Raw genomic sequence first — 17,748 nt, 5'->3', positions numbered from 1 at the left:
AAACTCAACTGATGTGCGCCGATCGAGCCCGATTGATTCCCGATTTAATTTCAACAGGGCGGAGAACTCAGCCTCCCTCTCTTCCCCTCCACCACTACGCACACCATGACTGAAGGCTCGGATGTCAATGATTTCCTGGAGCGCATTCGGGAACTAGGCGAGCGGCGCGACAAGGAAGATGAAGAGCGCACCAAGAAACTGGAGGAAGAGATTCTACAGGGCCGGAAAGAAAGGCAGGCCCGGAGAGCTGGTACACCCCTGTCCCCCGTGGTACCGGTGGCAGTGTGCTAATGGGATGCAGAACGAGCACGATCCCTCGCCCTCACAGATGATTCACCAACCCTCCATGTCGCGCGACTGAGCGCTTCCTCCATCAGCCCTGGCTCGATCAACCCGCCGGAACACCTCGAGCCGACTTCGCGACAAGACACACGGGATCTGGAGGACAAGTCGGAGAACACCGCGTCCACCGAGAGGCGTGGATCAGATCAGGATCCCATGGATTCGCCTCGAACCCGCCCTCCGTTGTCTCGTAGCCGAGCAGGGACCTTGTCATGGCAGCAACGCCCTTTGTCGCGAGAGTTTGGGTCTCCCACAGCCTCCCCAACCCGCTCTCCGACGCGTGCAAGCCACTTGAGAAACTTGTCCACGGCATCAGATGAAAACAGGCTGTCCCGCTCCTTTGGATTTGCGCGCCCAACAGTCTCGTCTCCCCACAGCCCGGAACGAGGCGTTGGCTCGGCATATCGTAAAACAGAAGAACGGCCGGATAGTGTCACAGAGTCAAGCGCCCCTCAGCTGCCGACACCGAGTATGGACCATGAACCGAGTGTCGAAGTTGAGAAGCCAGAGGCAGAGAGATCGCCATCCATTCCAAGAACCGGGTCTCGGGATAGCAACACGAGCCATCGTTTCTCTGTGTCGTCAGTCTCTGGGCTGGGGTCGCCAGTGCATCTGTCAGAGGCTCAGAAGCTCGAGCCACCGCAGGCTGATTCTTATCTCGAGGATCCTATGCCGGAATCTCCAACCCAGCGGCGAATGTCTCCAGAGCGAACGCGGTCAACATCGCCCACAAAGGGGCTCGGGGGGTTCGTTCAAAGTGCAATGATGAGACGGTCAGACAGTGTGTCGAAAAGGTGGAGTGCTCAGATTCCGCAAGGACTGAGTCGGTCCAACTCGATCATCTCAAATCGCAGTAGCGTAGCAGGTCCAAGTTTGAGTGAAATGGCCCCTCCTTCTACTCGGGGAGTTGGCCGCGAAACTCCCACTCTTCCCCGACGACCAGGCTCCAGCCACAGCGAAGCACCCACAGAAAGAACCGAGAGACCAACAACGCCTTCTGGCCCCCCACCTGCACTCTCAGATAGAGACAGCGTGCGCGCCGAGGGAAGCCCGAGCAGACCAAGTCGACCCCTTCACTCCAGGTCTGCCAGCTCAGTGACCGCAGACGGCAACGACGCTCCGTTTGTATCACGCACTATGGACCCAAGACGCTGGAGCCCCAGCAAGGCTACCTGGCTGGAGAGTGCTCTCAACCGGCCTGAGTCGCCGCGCTCTACCCGACCACCCTCGCAGCCCTCCTGGGCCAGGGACCGACAGTCTCGGGGCAGTGTCGACATGGGACGGGTGAGCAATTTCAAGGAAGTCACTCCCATCGGTTTGATGCGAACACCCCCGCCGGGACTTCAGTTCAAGAGACCCAGTGTGTCCGGTCCGTCGCTGCCTGAAAGCCCGGGAAACAAAGCGAAGGAAACTGTTCCTGAGACCCCATCTGTTCTGGGTACTCCCGTTGCCAGCAAAGTGAAGGAGACGATTCCAGAAACTCCCTCCGCCCCCGAAGTCCCTGAGACCAAAGCGGAGGAGATTCCAGGATCTCCATCAGTTCTCAAGACTTCTGATACCAGCATGGCAAACCAGACGATTCCTCAGTCTCCTTCTGTTGGTAGCCCTGAACCCGTCACATCGAGAGAAGCAGCTCCAGAACGTCCCTCGCCTGCTGAGGAAACCCCGTCCACGCCTGTCAAGGAGACGACAGAGGAACTCAAGTCTGTCTCTCTCGCTGAACAAAAAGGCGAATCACAAGAACCAGCAGCTGAGGCATCCGCAGAGCTTGCAGAACCTGAAGTCGCCCCAGAGCCCGAATCGGCTCCGACTCGCAGGCTACCTCCCTCCTCTTTGAGCCCCAAACCGAACTTCTCCATATCTACGTCCTCTCGGGAGCCCATTTCGCCCAAGCCGAAGCAACCACAGTCTCCAGTGGTCGATTTCAGAGCAAATCTTCGGAAACGAGAGGTTGTCAAAGACAGCGGACCCGAAAAAGAACCAGAGTTCAAAAACGTATTTGGACGGCTCAAGAAGACCGAAACCCGCAATTATGTTGCCCCGGACGAGCTGAAGGGCAATATCCTACGCGGGAAAGCTGCTCTCAATGTCACCGGAGGACCAAAGAAGACCCAGCGTGTCGATGAGTTCAAGGACAGCCTTGTGAAACGCAAAGACGAAATGAAGGCCGGTGGAGGCTCTATTAGACGAAACACTGTTGGAGAGAAAGATGCGCCGCCAAAGCCCGCCGATGCCGTTCCGGAAGCTATTGCTGTGCGACAAAGCATGACAAGATCAAAGAGTATCAAGCGAGTTTCTGTCGATGAACCAATCTCTCCCTCGCAAAGCATCGACTCCTCACGAACATCGCAGGATCGACAATCATTTTCGCCGTTCCCTACTTCGCCGTCGAAAGACATCAGTTCGTCGAGAACGTCTCAGGAACGACAGCCCTGGCCGCCATCTCCTGCAAATGACGACTCCGCATGGCCCTTGAAACAAACTGGCGCGTCGCCTGTATCCCGGGAAATCCAGCCATTGTCGCTGTTCCCTGCCGATAAATCCGCCGAAGAGAAGGAGATGGAAACAGTGACTCCGGCAACGGACTCCTTCCAGGACACTCCTACGCCAGAACCTTCGCCGAGCCAAGAACAAGACCGTGCGGTGGTGGACCAAATTGAGCCAAGCATCACCAATGCACAGGATGCTCCCACCGAGTCTATCTTTCCAGTCCGTAACTTGCCACAGGTCCCCATTGGGCAAGCTACTGTGAACCCAAGTCTGGCTGGAAAGGGCAAACTAGCAGGCCGAATCAATCCCGCGCTGGCTGGACTGCTGTCTCGCGGCCCGCCCGTGGCCACTGAAGGACCGAAGAAGGATCTCCCGACTCCGGTCTCTACTGAAATAGATTCTGCCTCGCCCTCTGTGCCTTTAACCCATGTTACAAAAGGACGTGCCAGAGGCCCGAAGAGACGACTTCCCAAGGCAACTACTGCTTCGACCCCATTCCCTCGGGATGATTTTGAGGTTGGTGCTATTTCATACTTTGAAGCCATCCCATCACAGGCTCCTTCAATCCCTGTCGAGTCTTCGGACGACACGTCGGATCGCCTCTTGCAACCTGATTCAGATCTGATTCCTGACACCGAATTCCCTCGTTCAGGCAGCCCGGTCTCCACCCAACTCCCTGTGAATAGTCCCTTGCAGGAACTCCTCGAAAGCGAACCCACTCCTCCAGTCCCTACTGCGTCTTCAGACGACATGTCAAATCGCCTCTCTCAACCTGAATTGGCTTCCCTTTCTGACACCAAATTCCCCCGTTCAGGCAGCCCGATCACCACCCAACCTCCTGTGAACATTTCATTGCCGGATACGGATACTCTCGAGAACAAAGGCGCGCCCTCGATTCCTGTTGAGTCTGCGGACGATGTATCGGATCACATCTCGCAACCTGATTCTGATCTACAACCTAACGCCGAAGACGCCCCTTCGGTCAGCCCGGTCACTACTCAATCCCCAGTGAATATTCCATTGCAGAGTAGCCTGAAGGGACGGCCCGAGCAACGACCTCAAACACGTCCTTTGACAACGGATTTTGATATATTCCCCTCCCCTGGTTCCTCTCCTAGTCTTGAGACTGCATCCCGTGCTCTTGACAGTCCCGGAGGCATGAGTGCGACAGACAAACCGCCCGTCCCGCCGAAATCCAGTCCGCCCACGTCCCCATTGCCTTCAACGCCAAAGTCACTATGGGGCCAGCAAAATCGGTTTGCTTCGTCGTCTCCATCCCCTCTCCGAACAAGCTACAAAGAGAATCGCATGGATACGCCCCCGACTCCTCCGCTGAAGAACATCCCCGGTGTCACTGTAGCCGTCGCACGGGACTCTGTGACACGTGCCACAAGCCAGCCCTCCCCTCCTGTGCCCCCAAAGCAAGACGATTATATGCTTCACAAGCCAATTGATCCGCGCCGACTATCCCGTAAGATGTCAGCACCGTCACTGGTTGCACAAGCTAGCGAGGCACGAGAGGTCATTGCGGGATTTTTCAAGTCATTCCCCAACCCTCGAGATCGCATGGACATCGACCCGCAGCTGATGTTGATGAAGAAACCAGAGGATTTTAAGATCAGAACTCTCAGGCTGCAGATATGGGAACTCACGGGCGATGGCAGACGCCAGGAACTTCCCTCTCATCAAGAGTACATTCTCTACCAAGGCAGCATGTATCTCTGCGTGCATTCCTTTGAAGCACAGGGAAGCAGCAGCTCGGAAGTTTATCTCTGGTGTGGAGACGATGTCCCTGATGCTTCTGTGGACAATGAACAGATGTTCGCTCGCAAAGTAGCCCGTGAAAATAGCTCCAAGGTGCAGGTCATCCGACAGGGCAAAGAGCCCGTTCGCTTCATTCAAGCGCTCGGTGGCATCATGATCACCCGTCGAGGATCCAGCTCTCGCCACAACTCATCGGCCCTCTACATGCTTTGTGGCCGGAAACATTTGGGACAGATGACCTTTGATGAGATCGATTACTCGCTGCGCAATCTCTGCTCTGGCTTCCCATATGTCGTTTCAGCTCCCTTTGGCAAGCTCTACCTATGGAAGGGCAAGGGCAGTGGACCTGAGGAGACGGGTGCCGCTCGTCTCATTGGGATGGACCTGGGTCTGACTGGGGAGTTTGAAGAAGTCGCCGAGGGCGAAGAACCGGAAGAATTCTTCGATGTCTTCGCTGGTCCCAGAGAGGCTGCTCCGTACATGTGCCAGGATTATTGGCAGCTCAAGCCGAAGTATTCCCAGTTCCGCACACGACTTCTGCGTGTCGACCACGAATTAGGGCAACCGACTCGTTTCTGGAATCTACGCCGCCCCGGATCGGGCTCGCCCGTGGTGAAGCCCAACGACTGCGTCCAGGAAATCGAGCCTTTCTGTTACCGCGATCTCACTGATAAGGATATCTATGTTCTGGACACGTTCTTTGAGATCTACGTGTAAGTATATTCCCTGCCACGCGCACAACCTTGTACTAATCCCTTCATAGGATCATCGGCGAGCAAGCCTCACAAAAGTCGGCTGACTTCGCGTCCGCGGTGGTCTTTGCACACGAGTATGGCATCCTGGCCACCTCTCTCCAGGATCGACCTTTTATCCCCAAGAGTTTTGTTGCGCTGGGTGGTGTCGCCGACCGCTGTCAAAGCGCATTTCGCAAATGGAACCCACGCACTGTCAACGCACCTTTTGTGTTCCCTCTGGATGTGGTCATTGAAGCCATGCGAGCTCCAGGGGAGGAGTGAGGTAAATTTTATTTTCTGTGCATATTCCGGCATTTCCCCGGGGGAGTCCTGTCTTCATAGAGCATCTGGGATGTAGATATAGGGTTACGCATTTGAGGTGTAATTAGGCATCTCGGTTGAATATTGAATTGTTATTTTATTTAACCAGGAGCATATAGTATAATAGTAACTTTATGGTAACTTATAAGTTAATGTGTATAGGTTCTCGGTAGTATACTCCGTCTGTTAGACACGCCAAGGAGTGGGAGTGGGCTAACACGGAGATAATAGAAAAAACCGGACCCTCATGTCGCCATCTCCTAGTGTCTCCGAGTTTCTCCCCCAATGTACACATGTAATATGAACATGCCGTGATTTTTCTCTTTAACATGGATCCCTTACTCCTCAAGGACCCTGCGGTGCCATTCCGCGCGTCCACCGATCACCTGCATCACACGTGGGCCAAGACGTTCTTCTCGCGCCCGGAGCTGTACATCCGCCCTCAGACTATCCCCGAGGTTCAACAGCTGGTGACCCTCGCTCGTCGTTGTCGTCGTCGACTTGTCACTGTGGGCAGTGGCCACTCGCCCTCCGATCTTACCTGCACCTCCTCATGGCTCGTCAATCTCGATGACTTCAACCGCATCCTAAACGTCGACTCCGAAACCGGCTTGGTTACCGTCGAAGCGGGCATCCGATTGAATGAACTGGGCACACAGCTGGAGAAGCATGGCTTGTCACTCGCGAATTTGGGGAGCATTGACAGCCAATCCATTGCGGGTGTCATTGCGACGGGCACACACGGCAGTTCCCTTCGCCATGGACTGCTGTCGGAATGCATTGAATCGCTCGGCCTGGTACTCGCCAATGGCCAGCTGGTTCGTTGCAGCCCGACAAACAACCCGGATCTGTTCCGCGCCGGACTGGTCTCACTCGGAGCCCTCGGAATCGTTGTCGAGGTCACCTTCAAGGCGACGCCAACATTCAACGTTGCCTGGCGCCAGGAACGGTATTCGCTGTCTCGGGTGCTGAATGACTGGACCAAGGGGCTGTGGACAGATCACGAGTTTGTGCGCGTGTGGTGGCTGCCATATGAGAAGGGTGCTATTGTCTGGCGCGCTGAGAAGACCGACCTTCCCCTGCGTGCACCCCCCAGAAACTTCTACGGAGATTCACTCGGCTATCATATCTACCATAACCTGCTTGCGCTGTCTTCCTATATCCCGCGCATCTTGCCCTGGGTCGAATGGTTCGTCTTTGGCATGCAATACGGGTTCTGGCCTGGCTCAACTGTCACCGAGGCCGTTGAGCCCGCACGCTCAGGACTGTTGATGAACTGTCTGTACTCACAATTTGTTAATGAGTGGGCACTTCCTCTGGACAAAGGACCTGAAGCCATCCTCCGCCTTTCGGCCTGGTTGCACGGCGATTTGAAGACAGCGCAAATCCCATTCTCTTCCAAGGGACTGTGGGTGCACTGTCCGGTCGAGGTACGGGTCTCGGACACATCGCTAAACACAAAACCCCGTCCCTTTTTGGACCCGACTTCTCGCGATGGACCCACGCTTTACTTGAACGCGACTCTCTACCGGCCCTACTTCCGCGACCCTCCTTGCAGAGAACGATACTATGAAGCATTCGAATGGCTCATGCGGGACATGGGCGCCAAACCACACTGGGCGAAGAACTTCCGCACATTAGGCTCCTCCGAGTTGGGCAACGCATACGGCGAAGACATGGACTCGTGGTTGAAGGTCCGGCAAGAGGTCGATCCGGACGGCATGTTCCTGGGCGAATGGCATCACCGCAATCTACCCCTGACCAAAGCACCTGACCCAGACGAGCGGCTGCCCCTCCTGGAGCGCGAGCAGGAACGTCGCAAATTGAACATTAGTGGCGTCGGTGATGGTATCGAATGGGTAGGTGATCGCCGGTGGCAGGTCGAGTCGGACCACCCGGCGGAGATAACTTATGACTTCCCACAGTCCTCTAGTCCCACGGTCAGTGAGGAGAGCTTTGATTTGCTTGCAAAGGGGGAAGCGAGCATCTTGCTCCCCGGGCATGAGATGAGCAATTAGGCTCCCATCGCAAGCAAACAATACCGGTGTCGGTCGGATGCAAGCGCCGACTTTCCCTACCCTGGTGATCATCTCTGACACTTCTGACTGGCTCGGTTGCTGTGCTTATTGTGGCTTCTTTATTTTTCAATCCTTGTTCTTTTGTTTCCGGTTCTGCGCTTAGGGTTTTAGACCAGGCAATCTGGTATGTTCGGGCTTAGCGGACGACAACGAAACGGTCTTTTGAAATTTCTTTTCACCTTCGGTTGACTCAACCTCCTCCTTGTTGTTACTATTTGCTTGCTCTTTCCCCCTGGTTTTTCTTGCCAACGCAGAATCTGACCTCATGGTCTCCGATGCTGATCGGAATCTGTCGGTGAGAGACCTGCGTTTTCGATGCATGGTGCTTGTCACCGTGTCCTTTCATAGGGCCGTTGATCTGGATGAAATCAATAGTCAATAATTGTACCTTGACCATCTATATTGCATGACACAGGTGTCGTTTCTGGTATCGGGGAGAGGCGTCTGTCTACCCTTGTCCTTTATCTCTTGTTCCCTGTTCCCTGTCACCTGTCCCATGTCCCAGCTGAGAGATCTGAGAAACCTCCAGTTTGCACAAATCCATTACAGAGAGGATCTAGCCACGGTGGCAAACCAGGCATTCAGTATTGACGTCCTTACCTGTAAAGCCCAATGGGACAAGAGTGATACACTGCAACTCGCACTGCCCTACATCTGGCGTATACGAGCAAGCTGAAGATCAATGCAAAGATCTAGCCTAGACAAATGTTCAGATTAGGGCTGCCTCTCTGAGCCCAGGATATCTGTTTGTCTTGTGCAGGCTGTGCCAGTGCTATACATAGAAGGATTTCGCAAAGAGAAACAGAGCAACAGGCCCCGCTTCAGGCTTAAGCGCTATCTCCTGAGAGAACAAAAAGACAAAAAGACCAATTGCTGGGCATTTGTGACACGTTTCGGTGCAGACTGGGATGTTTTCTATACTTCGGTTTGTTTGGTTTGTCTTCCCATCTCTCCGTCTCTTTCCCTCATCATCTCCTCATCTCCTCATCTCCCCATCTCCTCTCTTCCTCTCAGCATTGACCCCTCCACAGTACTTCATGCAGGTTGACAGGGGCCTTGATTGGTGCAATATGTGCTCCCAATTCCATCTTCCTCAGCCGCCAGGATCACACGTGTTGGGAGGGGGAAAACCAACGTGTGACGAGACGTTGTAAAGTCCTCAATGCATTGTATTGATGCTGCCCGAAGAACTTGCGGCTCGGACCGTGCTCAACTGCGCCCAAATGGTCCCCAGCTAGCATCCTTGACTCTGTCGCGCTTGTCTGACAGACTCTCCACGTCACTGGTAACTATTCCCTGTGCTTATATGCGGGGCCTGTTGATATCAAGGCCTGTCTCTCATTTCACCCCCACCTGCTCCCTTTTTTTATTTTATTCTTTGCTGGCCAAAGTTGTTCCCTACTTCCTCCGATCTCTATATATCTCTCTTGAATACAATCCTGTTACCTCTCTGCACCTCTGCTATTCCTGCGACATCTATCTCCCCGGGCCGTGTTGTGCGCAAGATGATACAGTCCAATATGGCATGGCAGCCAAAGCTTCGCCCCAAGGGCATTCCCCATAGTATTGACGACTTTACGGCTGTGACCTCACTATCCGAACTGGAACACCGGACCAGGACGGGCGAGGACAAGCGCGACCAGCGCGTCTTCCGGGTCAAGCGCAAACATGTTCTGAAAGCGTGCGATCGCTGTCGCGTGAAAAAGACCAAGGTATGTCGACAGTCCGGGAACTGTGGATATTTCCTAACATATCCAAGTGCGATGGGAAACAGCCTTGCAATCGCTGCTCAGTATACAACCACCCATGTTTGTTTCGCGAGCGAAAGGCTACCCAGACCAAAGTATACTCTCGGGGGTGAGTACATTCTTTCAAGACTTCTATCTTCTAATCATGAGCGGAAACTAATCATGCATCAATATAGCTTTGTCGAAATGCTCGAATCCCACCACTCGCTGGTAGTCAAGGCTCTTCAGAAACTTTACAAGTTCTGCATCAACAACGAAGGTTTCCCTGGCGAGCCTCTTGCTGAAGCACCAGACGGCCATCCTCTCACGCACGCAATTCTCGATCGACTAGGGCTAATCAAACAAGCCGAGGAGAACGCTGACGAACCAGATGAAGATTCCGAAGACCTGCGATACCTGCGCATGCTATCAACGTCGACGGAATGCAGCGTCACAGCCGAGCCCTCCCCTGAACCTACGACTCCTCCAGAATCTTCGCAAACAACGCTATCACACTCGACATGCCCTATCCCCACACCCATGCCGGCTCGCAGCAATACAGCCGAAAACTGGCAGTGGGATCTCCAGCCAGTTCAGCAGCCAAGCTACAGCTATCCCGACGCGGGATACCATGACCTGATGGCCCTGCAGCGGTCGTCCATGACTGCACCGGATATGTGCACTGATATCTCGCCTCACATTGAACTATCGGCTGGCCCTTTGCATCTGCCGCATCACCAGCAGCATGACCCACCGTTTTCATATGTTCTTGATGGCTGCTGTGATAGTGCGACTGCACAGCCTGATATTAAGCCTGTTCTTACTCGACATCATAGCCTGACGAACACGCATCCGCATCCGCACCCGCATTCACATGCGCATCCTCTGGCGGGCAATTTGTCTGGTGATATGATTCGCGACTTTCATTTCCAGGCGAACGATTCTGGGTTCTACCAAGGATTTACACCTGGCTGGTCTTTTCCTCCAGGTTAGATCTGGTTTCATCTACTGTAGTAAATTTGGCCTGTCTCTCGTTCACGCTGGCTCGGGGTTGAGTAGAAGCTGCTGAGCAGCTTTTTATATTTCACTTCTTACCTATACTTTGCTATTTTTTTCAGCGACTTTTTCTTTGTCTCCTTCTCTCTTGATCATTCTCGGTTCCATCTATCGCTCTTCTATACCCCCACATCCATATGTGAAGCCAGAATCAAAACCACGCCTTGGATTGTTATTGGTCTTGAATTTGAACGTTATCAGCACGGAACGTGGAGCACGGAACATCCAGGATACAAGACAGGGAACATGTCTGGCACATTGAGCTCTTGCCCTGATCATTCGCTTTCGTCTCTTCTTTCTCGGGCTCAGATCTTTGTTTGGATCGTCTTTTTTCTTTTTTCCCTGGGGCTTTTCAAATCTGGTATCTAGTTTGAGACACACCCTATCAATTCAGGTACTAGTCCTCGGCCTCCGAGTTTGTCCCAAGTATTGAGTTCCGATTGCGTTGGTCAGGGTCTAGGGACCCTGTTTTATACAAAGTTGGAGAGTTTATGTATGATACAGCTGGGTCTACATGCCATGTGTACATTGTATAGTATATTGAATTTTCTGATCATTTACCTAATCTATGAAAGCTGTTAATCCACGATATCGGTATGCAATTATCACATCAAGGAACCCCAACGTTGAAAAGAACAGTATATATACCCTGGCATCGACCTGAATACGTCTACAAAGCCGAGGTCGGTACTCCAGCACGAGATACAGCAGATCAGATCGAGATCAATGTATACATCGAGATCTCGAGCAGTGAAATTTACCACACCTCGCACAGATCGATCTAGTATCAACCTAGAAAAAGCAGCCTAGCAAGTTCAGCATCTCAAATCCAAGTGAAACAAGTTAGTACATTATTTTCCTTGTTCAGGACTGGGATGAAGCTCGGCGTGGGGGTTTGTGACACCTTGACCCTGCGCGTGAGTGGCTTCATGACCTTGCAGTGCAATGACACTAGGTAAAGATCATAGTCATGGCGATATACGCCGTGTCATCCAGACAGTACTGCATGAAGCTATTGTCACAATTCACCGAGACTAAAAGAAACCCTCCAACTATTCTTATCTGATGTAACATTTCGAATTTAAATTTAAAATTTTGGGTAAATTCCTCACGTCTATTAACCAGACAGGAATAAATGATAGATGCACATTCACACGAGGGAAAAGAAAAGAGTAATAAACCAAATAGAAACCCCGAAGCTACCCGATGAATAGTAGAATGACCACAAGAAAAAAAAGACATCATGTAATTCAACCTTCCAAGAGACAAGGCATGCCAAGGTCTACGTCACACAAGTCTCAAGTACAACCGATCAATCAATGCAAGAGAAAGGGAATCAATCCTCGTCCTCCGTTTCCGTGTTGGTGTCGCTGGTATCGCCTGCGTCGCCCTCGGTGTCACTCTCGCTGGAGTCGTCGAAATCCTTGGGCGTCTTCTTCTTGGGTGGTTGTCCCGTCTTGAGAGCTTGCATTTGGCCGGCGATGGAGTCTGGAGAAGTGTTAGTAAATAATATTCAGACCAATGGATTGGCGGAAACTTACCCTCATCAGGTTCACTGATGTCGTCGTCCTCTTCCAAGGCGGCGGCCTTGGCCGGGTCCTCAATGTGCAGAGTAATCTGTGTTGAGTAGTCGAGACCCAGGTAGCTGTCACAGAGCATGTTGAGGACGAAGGTGTAATCGCCAACCTGCGGAGGAGCCTGGAACTGCATCTTGAGAGTTTGGACGTTGAAGGTGGGCTTGCCGGCCTCGTCGAAGATTGGCTTGTCGAATGTGGTAAAAGTAAACGGCGGGACGGCCATCTTGCCCTGCTTGGCGTCTGCAAGGAAGATGTTCCAGCGGGGGGAGTGGTCGCGGGCGAGGAATGGGGCGTGGGCGAGGGGTGGCTGAATAGTCTCAATCTTGTTCTCGACCTTCTTGCCATCCACAAGCTTGGTAGCGCGGTTCTTTGCGGGCTTGCGTCCCATCAGGGCCTCAAGGTCATCCTCGTCGGGGTCGATGTCTTCCAGATCGACTTCGTTCACTGGCGGCACGGATGTGCTACCGGGAGGAATGAAGCGTGCCTTAACAACCAGCTGTACCAGACTGCTGGGGGTGATAACCTTCTCGCCCATGACTTTGAAGAAGATCTTCTCGGGTTGGAGAACGGGAAGTTGCTGGGCGACGGAAATAGCGTCGGCGTATTGCTTTTCAGAGAGGAGACCAGCGCCGACAGTCAGACTGCGTCGTTGAGTCTCGGTAAGGGTCATGAACTTTTGAACGGTGAAGTGCTCCTTGGCATCTTCGCCTTCGACTGACTTGACGACGGCGTCGCTGAAGTTGGGAAGTTGCAATAGCGGCGAGGAGCCCGGGGAAACGGCCTGAATGAGATTCTGAGAGGTTTTATAAGCACCAACGATAGGTCCAATGCTACCAAATGCAAGGGAAATGGCAGTGAAAGCTTCGGAGAGGGAGAGGGCGACAGGAGCGGCTTCGTATTTTTCTGGGAGAACTCAGTCAGTACAAGAAAAAGAATGAGAGATGTCTGCTCGACTTACCAGCATCAAGAGAGGCGTCACCAAGATCGATTCGACCCAGGTAAGCCCACAGCAAAGCCAATGCCTTGCGACGAGAGGAGTTGTCCATCTGCTTCAGAGCCTCGCGGTCCTTAGCCGAGAGGAACGAAGAATCATCTGCCAACACTCGCTTCTCAAGCTTAGCCAAACCAGACTCAGCCTGAGCACCCTTGAGCATGTCCTTGAATTCCTCGCCAGAGGACAAGGCACTGATGATGCCACCTTCGGGCATATCTTCCTTGTACTCGCGGAAAATGTTTCCAGCACTGGCGACGAGAACACGCTCCTTGGTGTAGCGCTGTGATCCATACCACCACTTTCCAACAATATATGGAAGAAGGACACCCAAAAGAGCACCGTAGACCATCAAGACGTACTTGCCATTGCCCTCCATGACAATGAACTGGGGAAGGGCAATACCAATGCTGAAGCTCTGCTTGCCGTCGGGGTGGCCATACTGAAGGTAGTTGTTACGGACCTCCTCGTCGGTCAGTGCCTTGTAGGCCTTGGTCAGTTCGACGAAGCGCTCATTGAGCATATCCATCGTCTCGTTTTTCGAGGGATCAGGACGGATTTTATCCGGGTGATAAATCAACGACATGCGCTTATAATGTCTTGAAATAGCTTTCTCATCCGCGCTCTGTTTGTGAATAAAATGTTAGCTCAAGTGTTCCTGTATCAGCAGGCCTGCCTTGAACTGGACAACTCACCCTTGAGACACCCAAAATGTCATAAGGATCATACGCCTTCACCACGGTCCGAGCCGTGACGACAATTAAATAGACCATCCATGCCATGATCGCATATCCTAGGATCACGGTAACGATGCGCTTAATTCGGCGCTCTTTGCGCAGACGCTTGCGCTTCTGCGCGTCGATGAGATCGGCATGTTGGGGTTTGAAGTCAGATTTGATGCGGGGAGCAGTGTTCTCGAGCTCTGTAGATAGCGCACAATCATTAGACCCGGTCAATCATCACTTTCCAGTCCAGACTCACCTTTGCTAGGACGTAGGAGGTTATAGGTAAGAGGGAGTGTGACCAGGCCGGTCAAAGTGAGGATGAAGAAGGGGAAGAATTGGCCCTAATACTCCAGTCAGTAAACTTGCTTCTTCATTGCTGGCGTAAATTCCTTACCTGCTCATCGTATGTGTAGTCTGACGACATCGTGCGGCGCGTTCAAGGTACAGCGGTGGCCGCTGTCCGCGGAATTTAAAGATCGTGTTGCACAAGGCTGTTGACAGTAGCCACTTGGGACAGGTAGAAGGGCGCAATAGAGAGCTGGGAGGAAATATCAGGAGCTTATTAAGAGCCCAAAAGCATGGCCCACCGGAAACAAAGGAGTGATGAAGGGAGAGACAATATCGCACTTCCTGATCTGGTGATGACCGTGTCCTCAAGGGTCTCACCGCCTGCCCTAAGTGGGGGCTCAATGGGCAGATACTTGGCGGTGAACAAGTATAACCTGAAGCCGTTCAGCTAGTTACTACTCTCCGTTACTGACTACTATCTACTGGTTACTATTCAGCTGGTAACTTTTATGTGTACTTGTATGTGAATATGTAAAGATTTTGTGCTCAAGGCTACTATAAACAAAACTCAAGAACTACAGTCATGAGAAATATCCAAAGCTCAATGCTGCCATTACCACTCCCCTTCAGTTTGGGATGGACAAAAACAGATACATCACACACAGTCCTCCCCTAGCCACTCTACTCATCACTCACACCTTGCCCAGAGAGGGAACTCAAGTGTCAACAACTCAGAGGTCGGACACGAACTCAACCAATACAGGCAAAGCGTGAAGCATGACTCAACAGTGACTCATTTTTTGGTGTGTGACCGAATCAACAGACCAGTATCACGGCCGGGTCAATGGGGACCAATCCAATGTCTGAGACATCTTCATTGCTGCAAGTCGGGGACCCGGGTATCCGTGGGATCTGTGTTCTCGTCATTGCGGTTGGGCGCGTTTGAGTGGGCAGACGCTGGGCGTTGCCTTTGGTGTTTTTTATGTTTGTCGAACGCAGATCATAACGTCGCAAATTCATCAAATAGTGGTTTTTTGTCTTTTTGGTGACCGAAAAAGTATGAAAGAAAGGAATCCGCTGGAAGTCTCCAGGCTGAATATCTGAACATTCAATCTCCAAGGGCATGGCCACTTGTTCTGGGGCGAGTCAGAATGGTGATCAGGGCAAGTGTAGAGAGTGATACTCACGAATCGATATAGTCAAGTCCGCCAAAGTACTCGAGCATCCGATCACAGAGACTCATGTCGTCACCCGGCTCTCCGCCGAACAGACGATATTGTTCATCGTGGCCTGATTCCAGCCCCGTTGGGCGTTCACGGGTCTGCCATGCTGTATACCCAAAATGCCATATCGGGGCGGGGGGTACAGCTGGGGATCCACATGAAGTGCATGGAGAGTTGTCGATAGACACAGGCTCACAGAAGATGTTCTGGGGTGTCTGAATGGATGCCGGGGTTTCGGGTTGAAAAGTTATAGATCGGTTGCGTGAACGAGGACGGGTGCGACGTCTGTTATGTCGGCCCATCCTAAAGTGAAGTAAGAAAAGTAAAGACTTTTAGAGGAGCGACCATCACCCCTGAGGACGAGATGAGGTGAAAAAGTTGAGTAGCAGGGGTCGAGCTTTATAAGTAAAAAAAGTTGCGTGAGTCACTATAAAACGACCCACTCTCGGGTCCCACCGAGAAGATCTCCCTAAGGGATGCCAAGGTCCTTTGATGACTCGGACATCGCGTGATTTGCAGACTTTAGACTTTGAGCACGTTATTCCAGTTGGAATGCTAGCACGCTATCTACTTTATATGCTAGCACGCTATATCTACGAGCCATATGAGCCATATGACTACTATGATGACTACTATTATGACGACAAATATGACTACTATTATGACCACCATTATGACGACAAATATGATACAAAAACTCAACACATGACGACAAGCCGATGCCGGTGCATTAGTGCCGGCCCGGCTGGCGATCGTGTCAGGCAACGGAGTGGGCATCCCGATTTCTCCCTACGGAGAACATGGTCTGACTCCGGCAGAGTTTTCTCTCCTTGCATATTTCATTCTTTGTCGGGTTCTAGAATCAATTTCTGAAAGAAAATAAAAGAATCAACTAGAAATAGCATAGAATCAAATAAAATCAAATAACAGAACAAAGAATACAGTACAGTATTCTCCTAAATTAGCCCCTAAATAAAGACCCCCTTGCCCAGGTGAAACCACTAAAGAAAGGCAAACATCTTAATTTCAATGCTCTCCCTGGCTGCCCCATCTTGAAACTCAGGGTCGACAAATGCAGAGTGTGGGACGCTGACCCCTTTGTCACTGTCGAATTGTGTAAAGATCAAAGGCTCGTGAGGCTGCTGACGGCCCAGATAGTACCATCGCTGGTCTGCACTGAAGGCATACCGGCTTAGTTCATTCCAGCCACGAGCCAATATCAGCCGCGTGGGAATGTTGTCGCGTGGATTGACCGAGTTCCAGTCACAAACTGCAAGGGGATCTCGCTGGATGGTTTTCAACGGTCGCCACACATTGATGATCAGGACTCGGCCAGCTAGGAGACGGGTCCGCTCCTGTTCGTCGGGTATAACGGACTCCAGATGGTGCAATGCCCCTTCGGCAGTGAAGTCTGAATGCACGCTATGTGCGGGTGCGCGATTATTGGCATGCAAGGACGCATCTGTCGCGAGGCATCGGACTCGATGTGCAAAGGTGACCGTCCTGGTTGCCCCAGTTCTGCAATATGGTTCAGTTAAGATAAAACACAGTTAGGGGAATTAAAACTGACATTTGGCGAACTAGTTCCTCTGTCTTAGGGACGAGGGTGTCTTTAACCTGTTCTTCATCTGTGGCATCCCCAGGCATATCATGTGACACATATACAAAGCCATTTTTGTCCAGCGTGAAGTTGGATTCCTGGCCTCGGATGTCATGCACTCTTACTCGGTGCATCTGATCATGAGCCCGCATTGCCTTGAGACCCTCCTCAGGGTTCCCATTGGTGAAGTCGATCTGGACACGATTGTCGCCCCCTGATGCTCTCCAGAACATAAGTTCCGTATCGACATGCTTCACGGAATGTCCAGAATGATCCCCCATGTTGAAAGCGATCGCAGATCTCGCTGCATGTATTTAGCGACCCACCGTCAGGGGGAAGCCGGGGTTATAAGTACCTGCGTCACGGGCGAAAAGGGCTATCGATGACCGGCAGTCTCAGCATCCGGTTGATGTGCATAAAAGGCATAGATCTGAAGGATACCGTCATTTCGATGGGGGATTAGGGGGGCATTAGAGCATTGATGCTCGCTTCCAGACTGATCAGCGCTGGACCAAGACAAATATACGAGTACGAACCCGAGGTAAAGTGGAGGGGTACATTTCCTTGAAACGGAGGCATTCACGTTTCACTTGGTATTATTTACAGTAGACATGGCTTGAACTGGCTTACTTGGATGTTACTGTCAGTCGTGGGGCAGATTCCATACATTAACACACGCATAAATATATCTATATATACTGTTTGGCGAATGACATTGTAGTATGGACAATGAAACATGTACCCGCATGGATAAACATCTGACATCTGTTGACGGTAAATTCCCAAGGCATGCAACTATCAAACCTGCTTGGCCCTCTGTGTCACTGAAGCG

General features: G+C 52.0%; 5 protein-coding genes across 5 annotated transcripts; 3 read left to right on the top strand and 2 right to left on the bottom strand.

Moving 5' to 3' along the window:
* Positions 1 to 105: 105 nt before the first annotated feature.
* On the top strand, positions 106 to 5,612 carry PENARI_c005G12273 (putative gelsolin repeat protein; the record flags this gene model as incomplete). Its single annotated transcript, XM_022630080.1, has 3 exons — positions 106 to 250; positions 302 to 5,309; positions 5,360 to 5,612. The coding sequence occupies 3 exons, from the start codon at positions 106 to 108 to the stop codon at positions 5,610 to 5,612; spliced, it is 5,406 nt and encodes a 1,801-aa protein (XP_022490117.1).
* Positions 5,613 to 5,980: 368 nt separating this feature from the next.
* Positions 5,981 to 7,669, top strand: PENARI_c005G05389 (D-arabinono-1,4-lactone oxidase; the record flags this gene model as incomplete). The annotated part of the gene is made up of 1 exon (XM_022629746.1): positions 5,981 to 7,669. The coding sequence occupies one exon, from the start codon at positions 5,981 to 5,983 to the stop codon at positions 7,667 to 7,669; it is 1,689 nt and encodes a 562-aa protein (XP_022490251.1).
* Positions 7,670 to 9,249: 1,580 nt separating this feature from the next.
* PENARI_c005G09742 (Zn(II)2Cys6 transcription factor domain-containing protein) lies at positions 9,250 to 10,449 on the top strand (the record flags this gene model as incomplete). Its single annotated transcript, XM_022629966.1, has 3 exons — positions 9,250 to 9,441; positions 9,489 to 9,586; positions 9,654 to 10,449. 3 exons carry the CDS (start codon positions 9,250 to 9,252, stop codon positions 10,447 to 10,449), a joined length of 1,086 nt encoding a protein of 361 aa, XP_022490166.1.
* A 1,399-nt stretch (positions 10,450 to 11,848) lies between these two features.
* Positions 11,849 to 14,229, bottom strand: PENARI_c005G08216 (J domain-containing protein; the record flags this gene model as incomplete). The annotated part of the gene is made up of 6 exons (XM_022629892.1): positions 11,849 to 12,000; positions 12,054 to 12,992; positions 13,048 to 13,705; positions 13,776 to 14,002; positions 14,062 to 14,146; positions 14,200 to 14,229. The coding sequence occupies 6 exons, from the start codon at positions 14,227 to 14,229 to the stop codon at positions 11,849 to 11,851; spliced, it is 2,091 nt and encodes a 696-aa protein (XP_022490435.1).
* Positions 14,230 to 15,201: 972 nt separating this feature from the next.
* Positions 15,202 to 17,197, bottom strand: PENARI_c005G02460 (uncharacterized protein; the record flags this gene model as incomplete). Its single annotated transcript, XM_022629621.1, has 4 exons — positions 15,202 to 15,229; positions 15,281 to 15,619; positions 16,334 to 16,834; positions 16,887 to 17,197. 4 exons carry the CDS (start codon positions 17,195 to 17,197, stop codon positions 15,202 to 15,204), a joined length of 1,179 nt encoding a protein of 392 aa, XP_022490450.1.
* Positions 17,198 to 17,748: the final 551 nt, after the last annotated feature.

Source organism: Penicillium arizonense (assembly GCF_001773325.1).
Source record: "Penicillium arizonense strain CBS 141311 chromosome Unknown PENARI_contig005, whole genome shotgun sequence".
Lineage (NCBI taxonomy): Eukaryota > Fungi > Ascomycota > Eurotiomycetes > Eurotiales > Aspergillaceae > Penicillium > Penicillium arizonense.
This window is presented reverse-complemented; position numbering and strand designations above follow the sequence as displayed.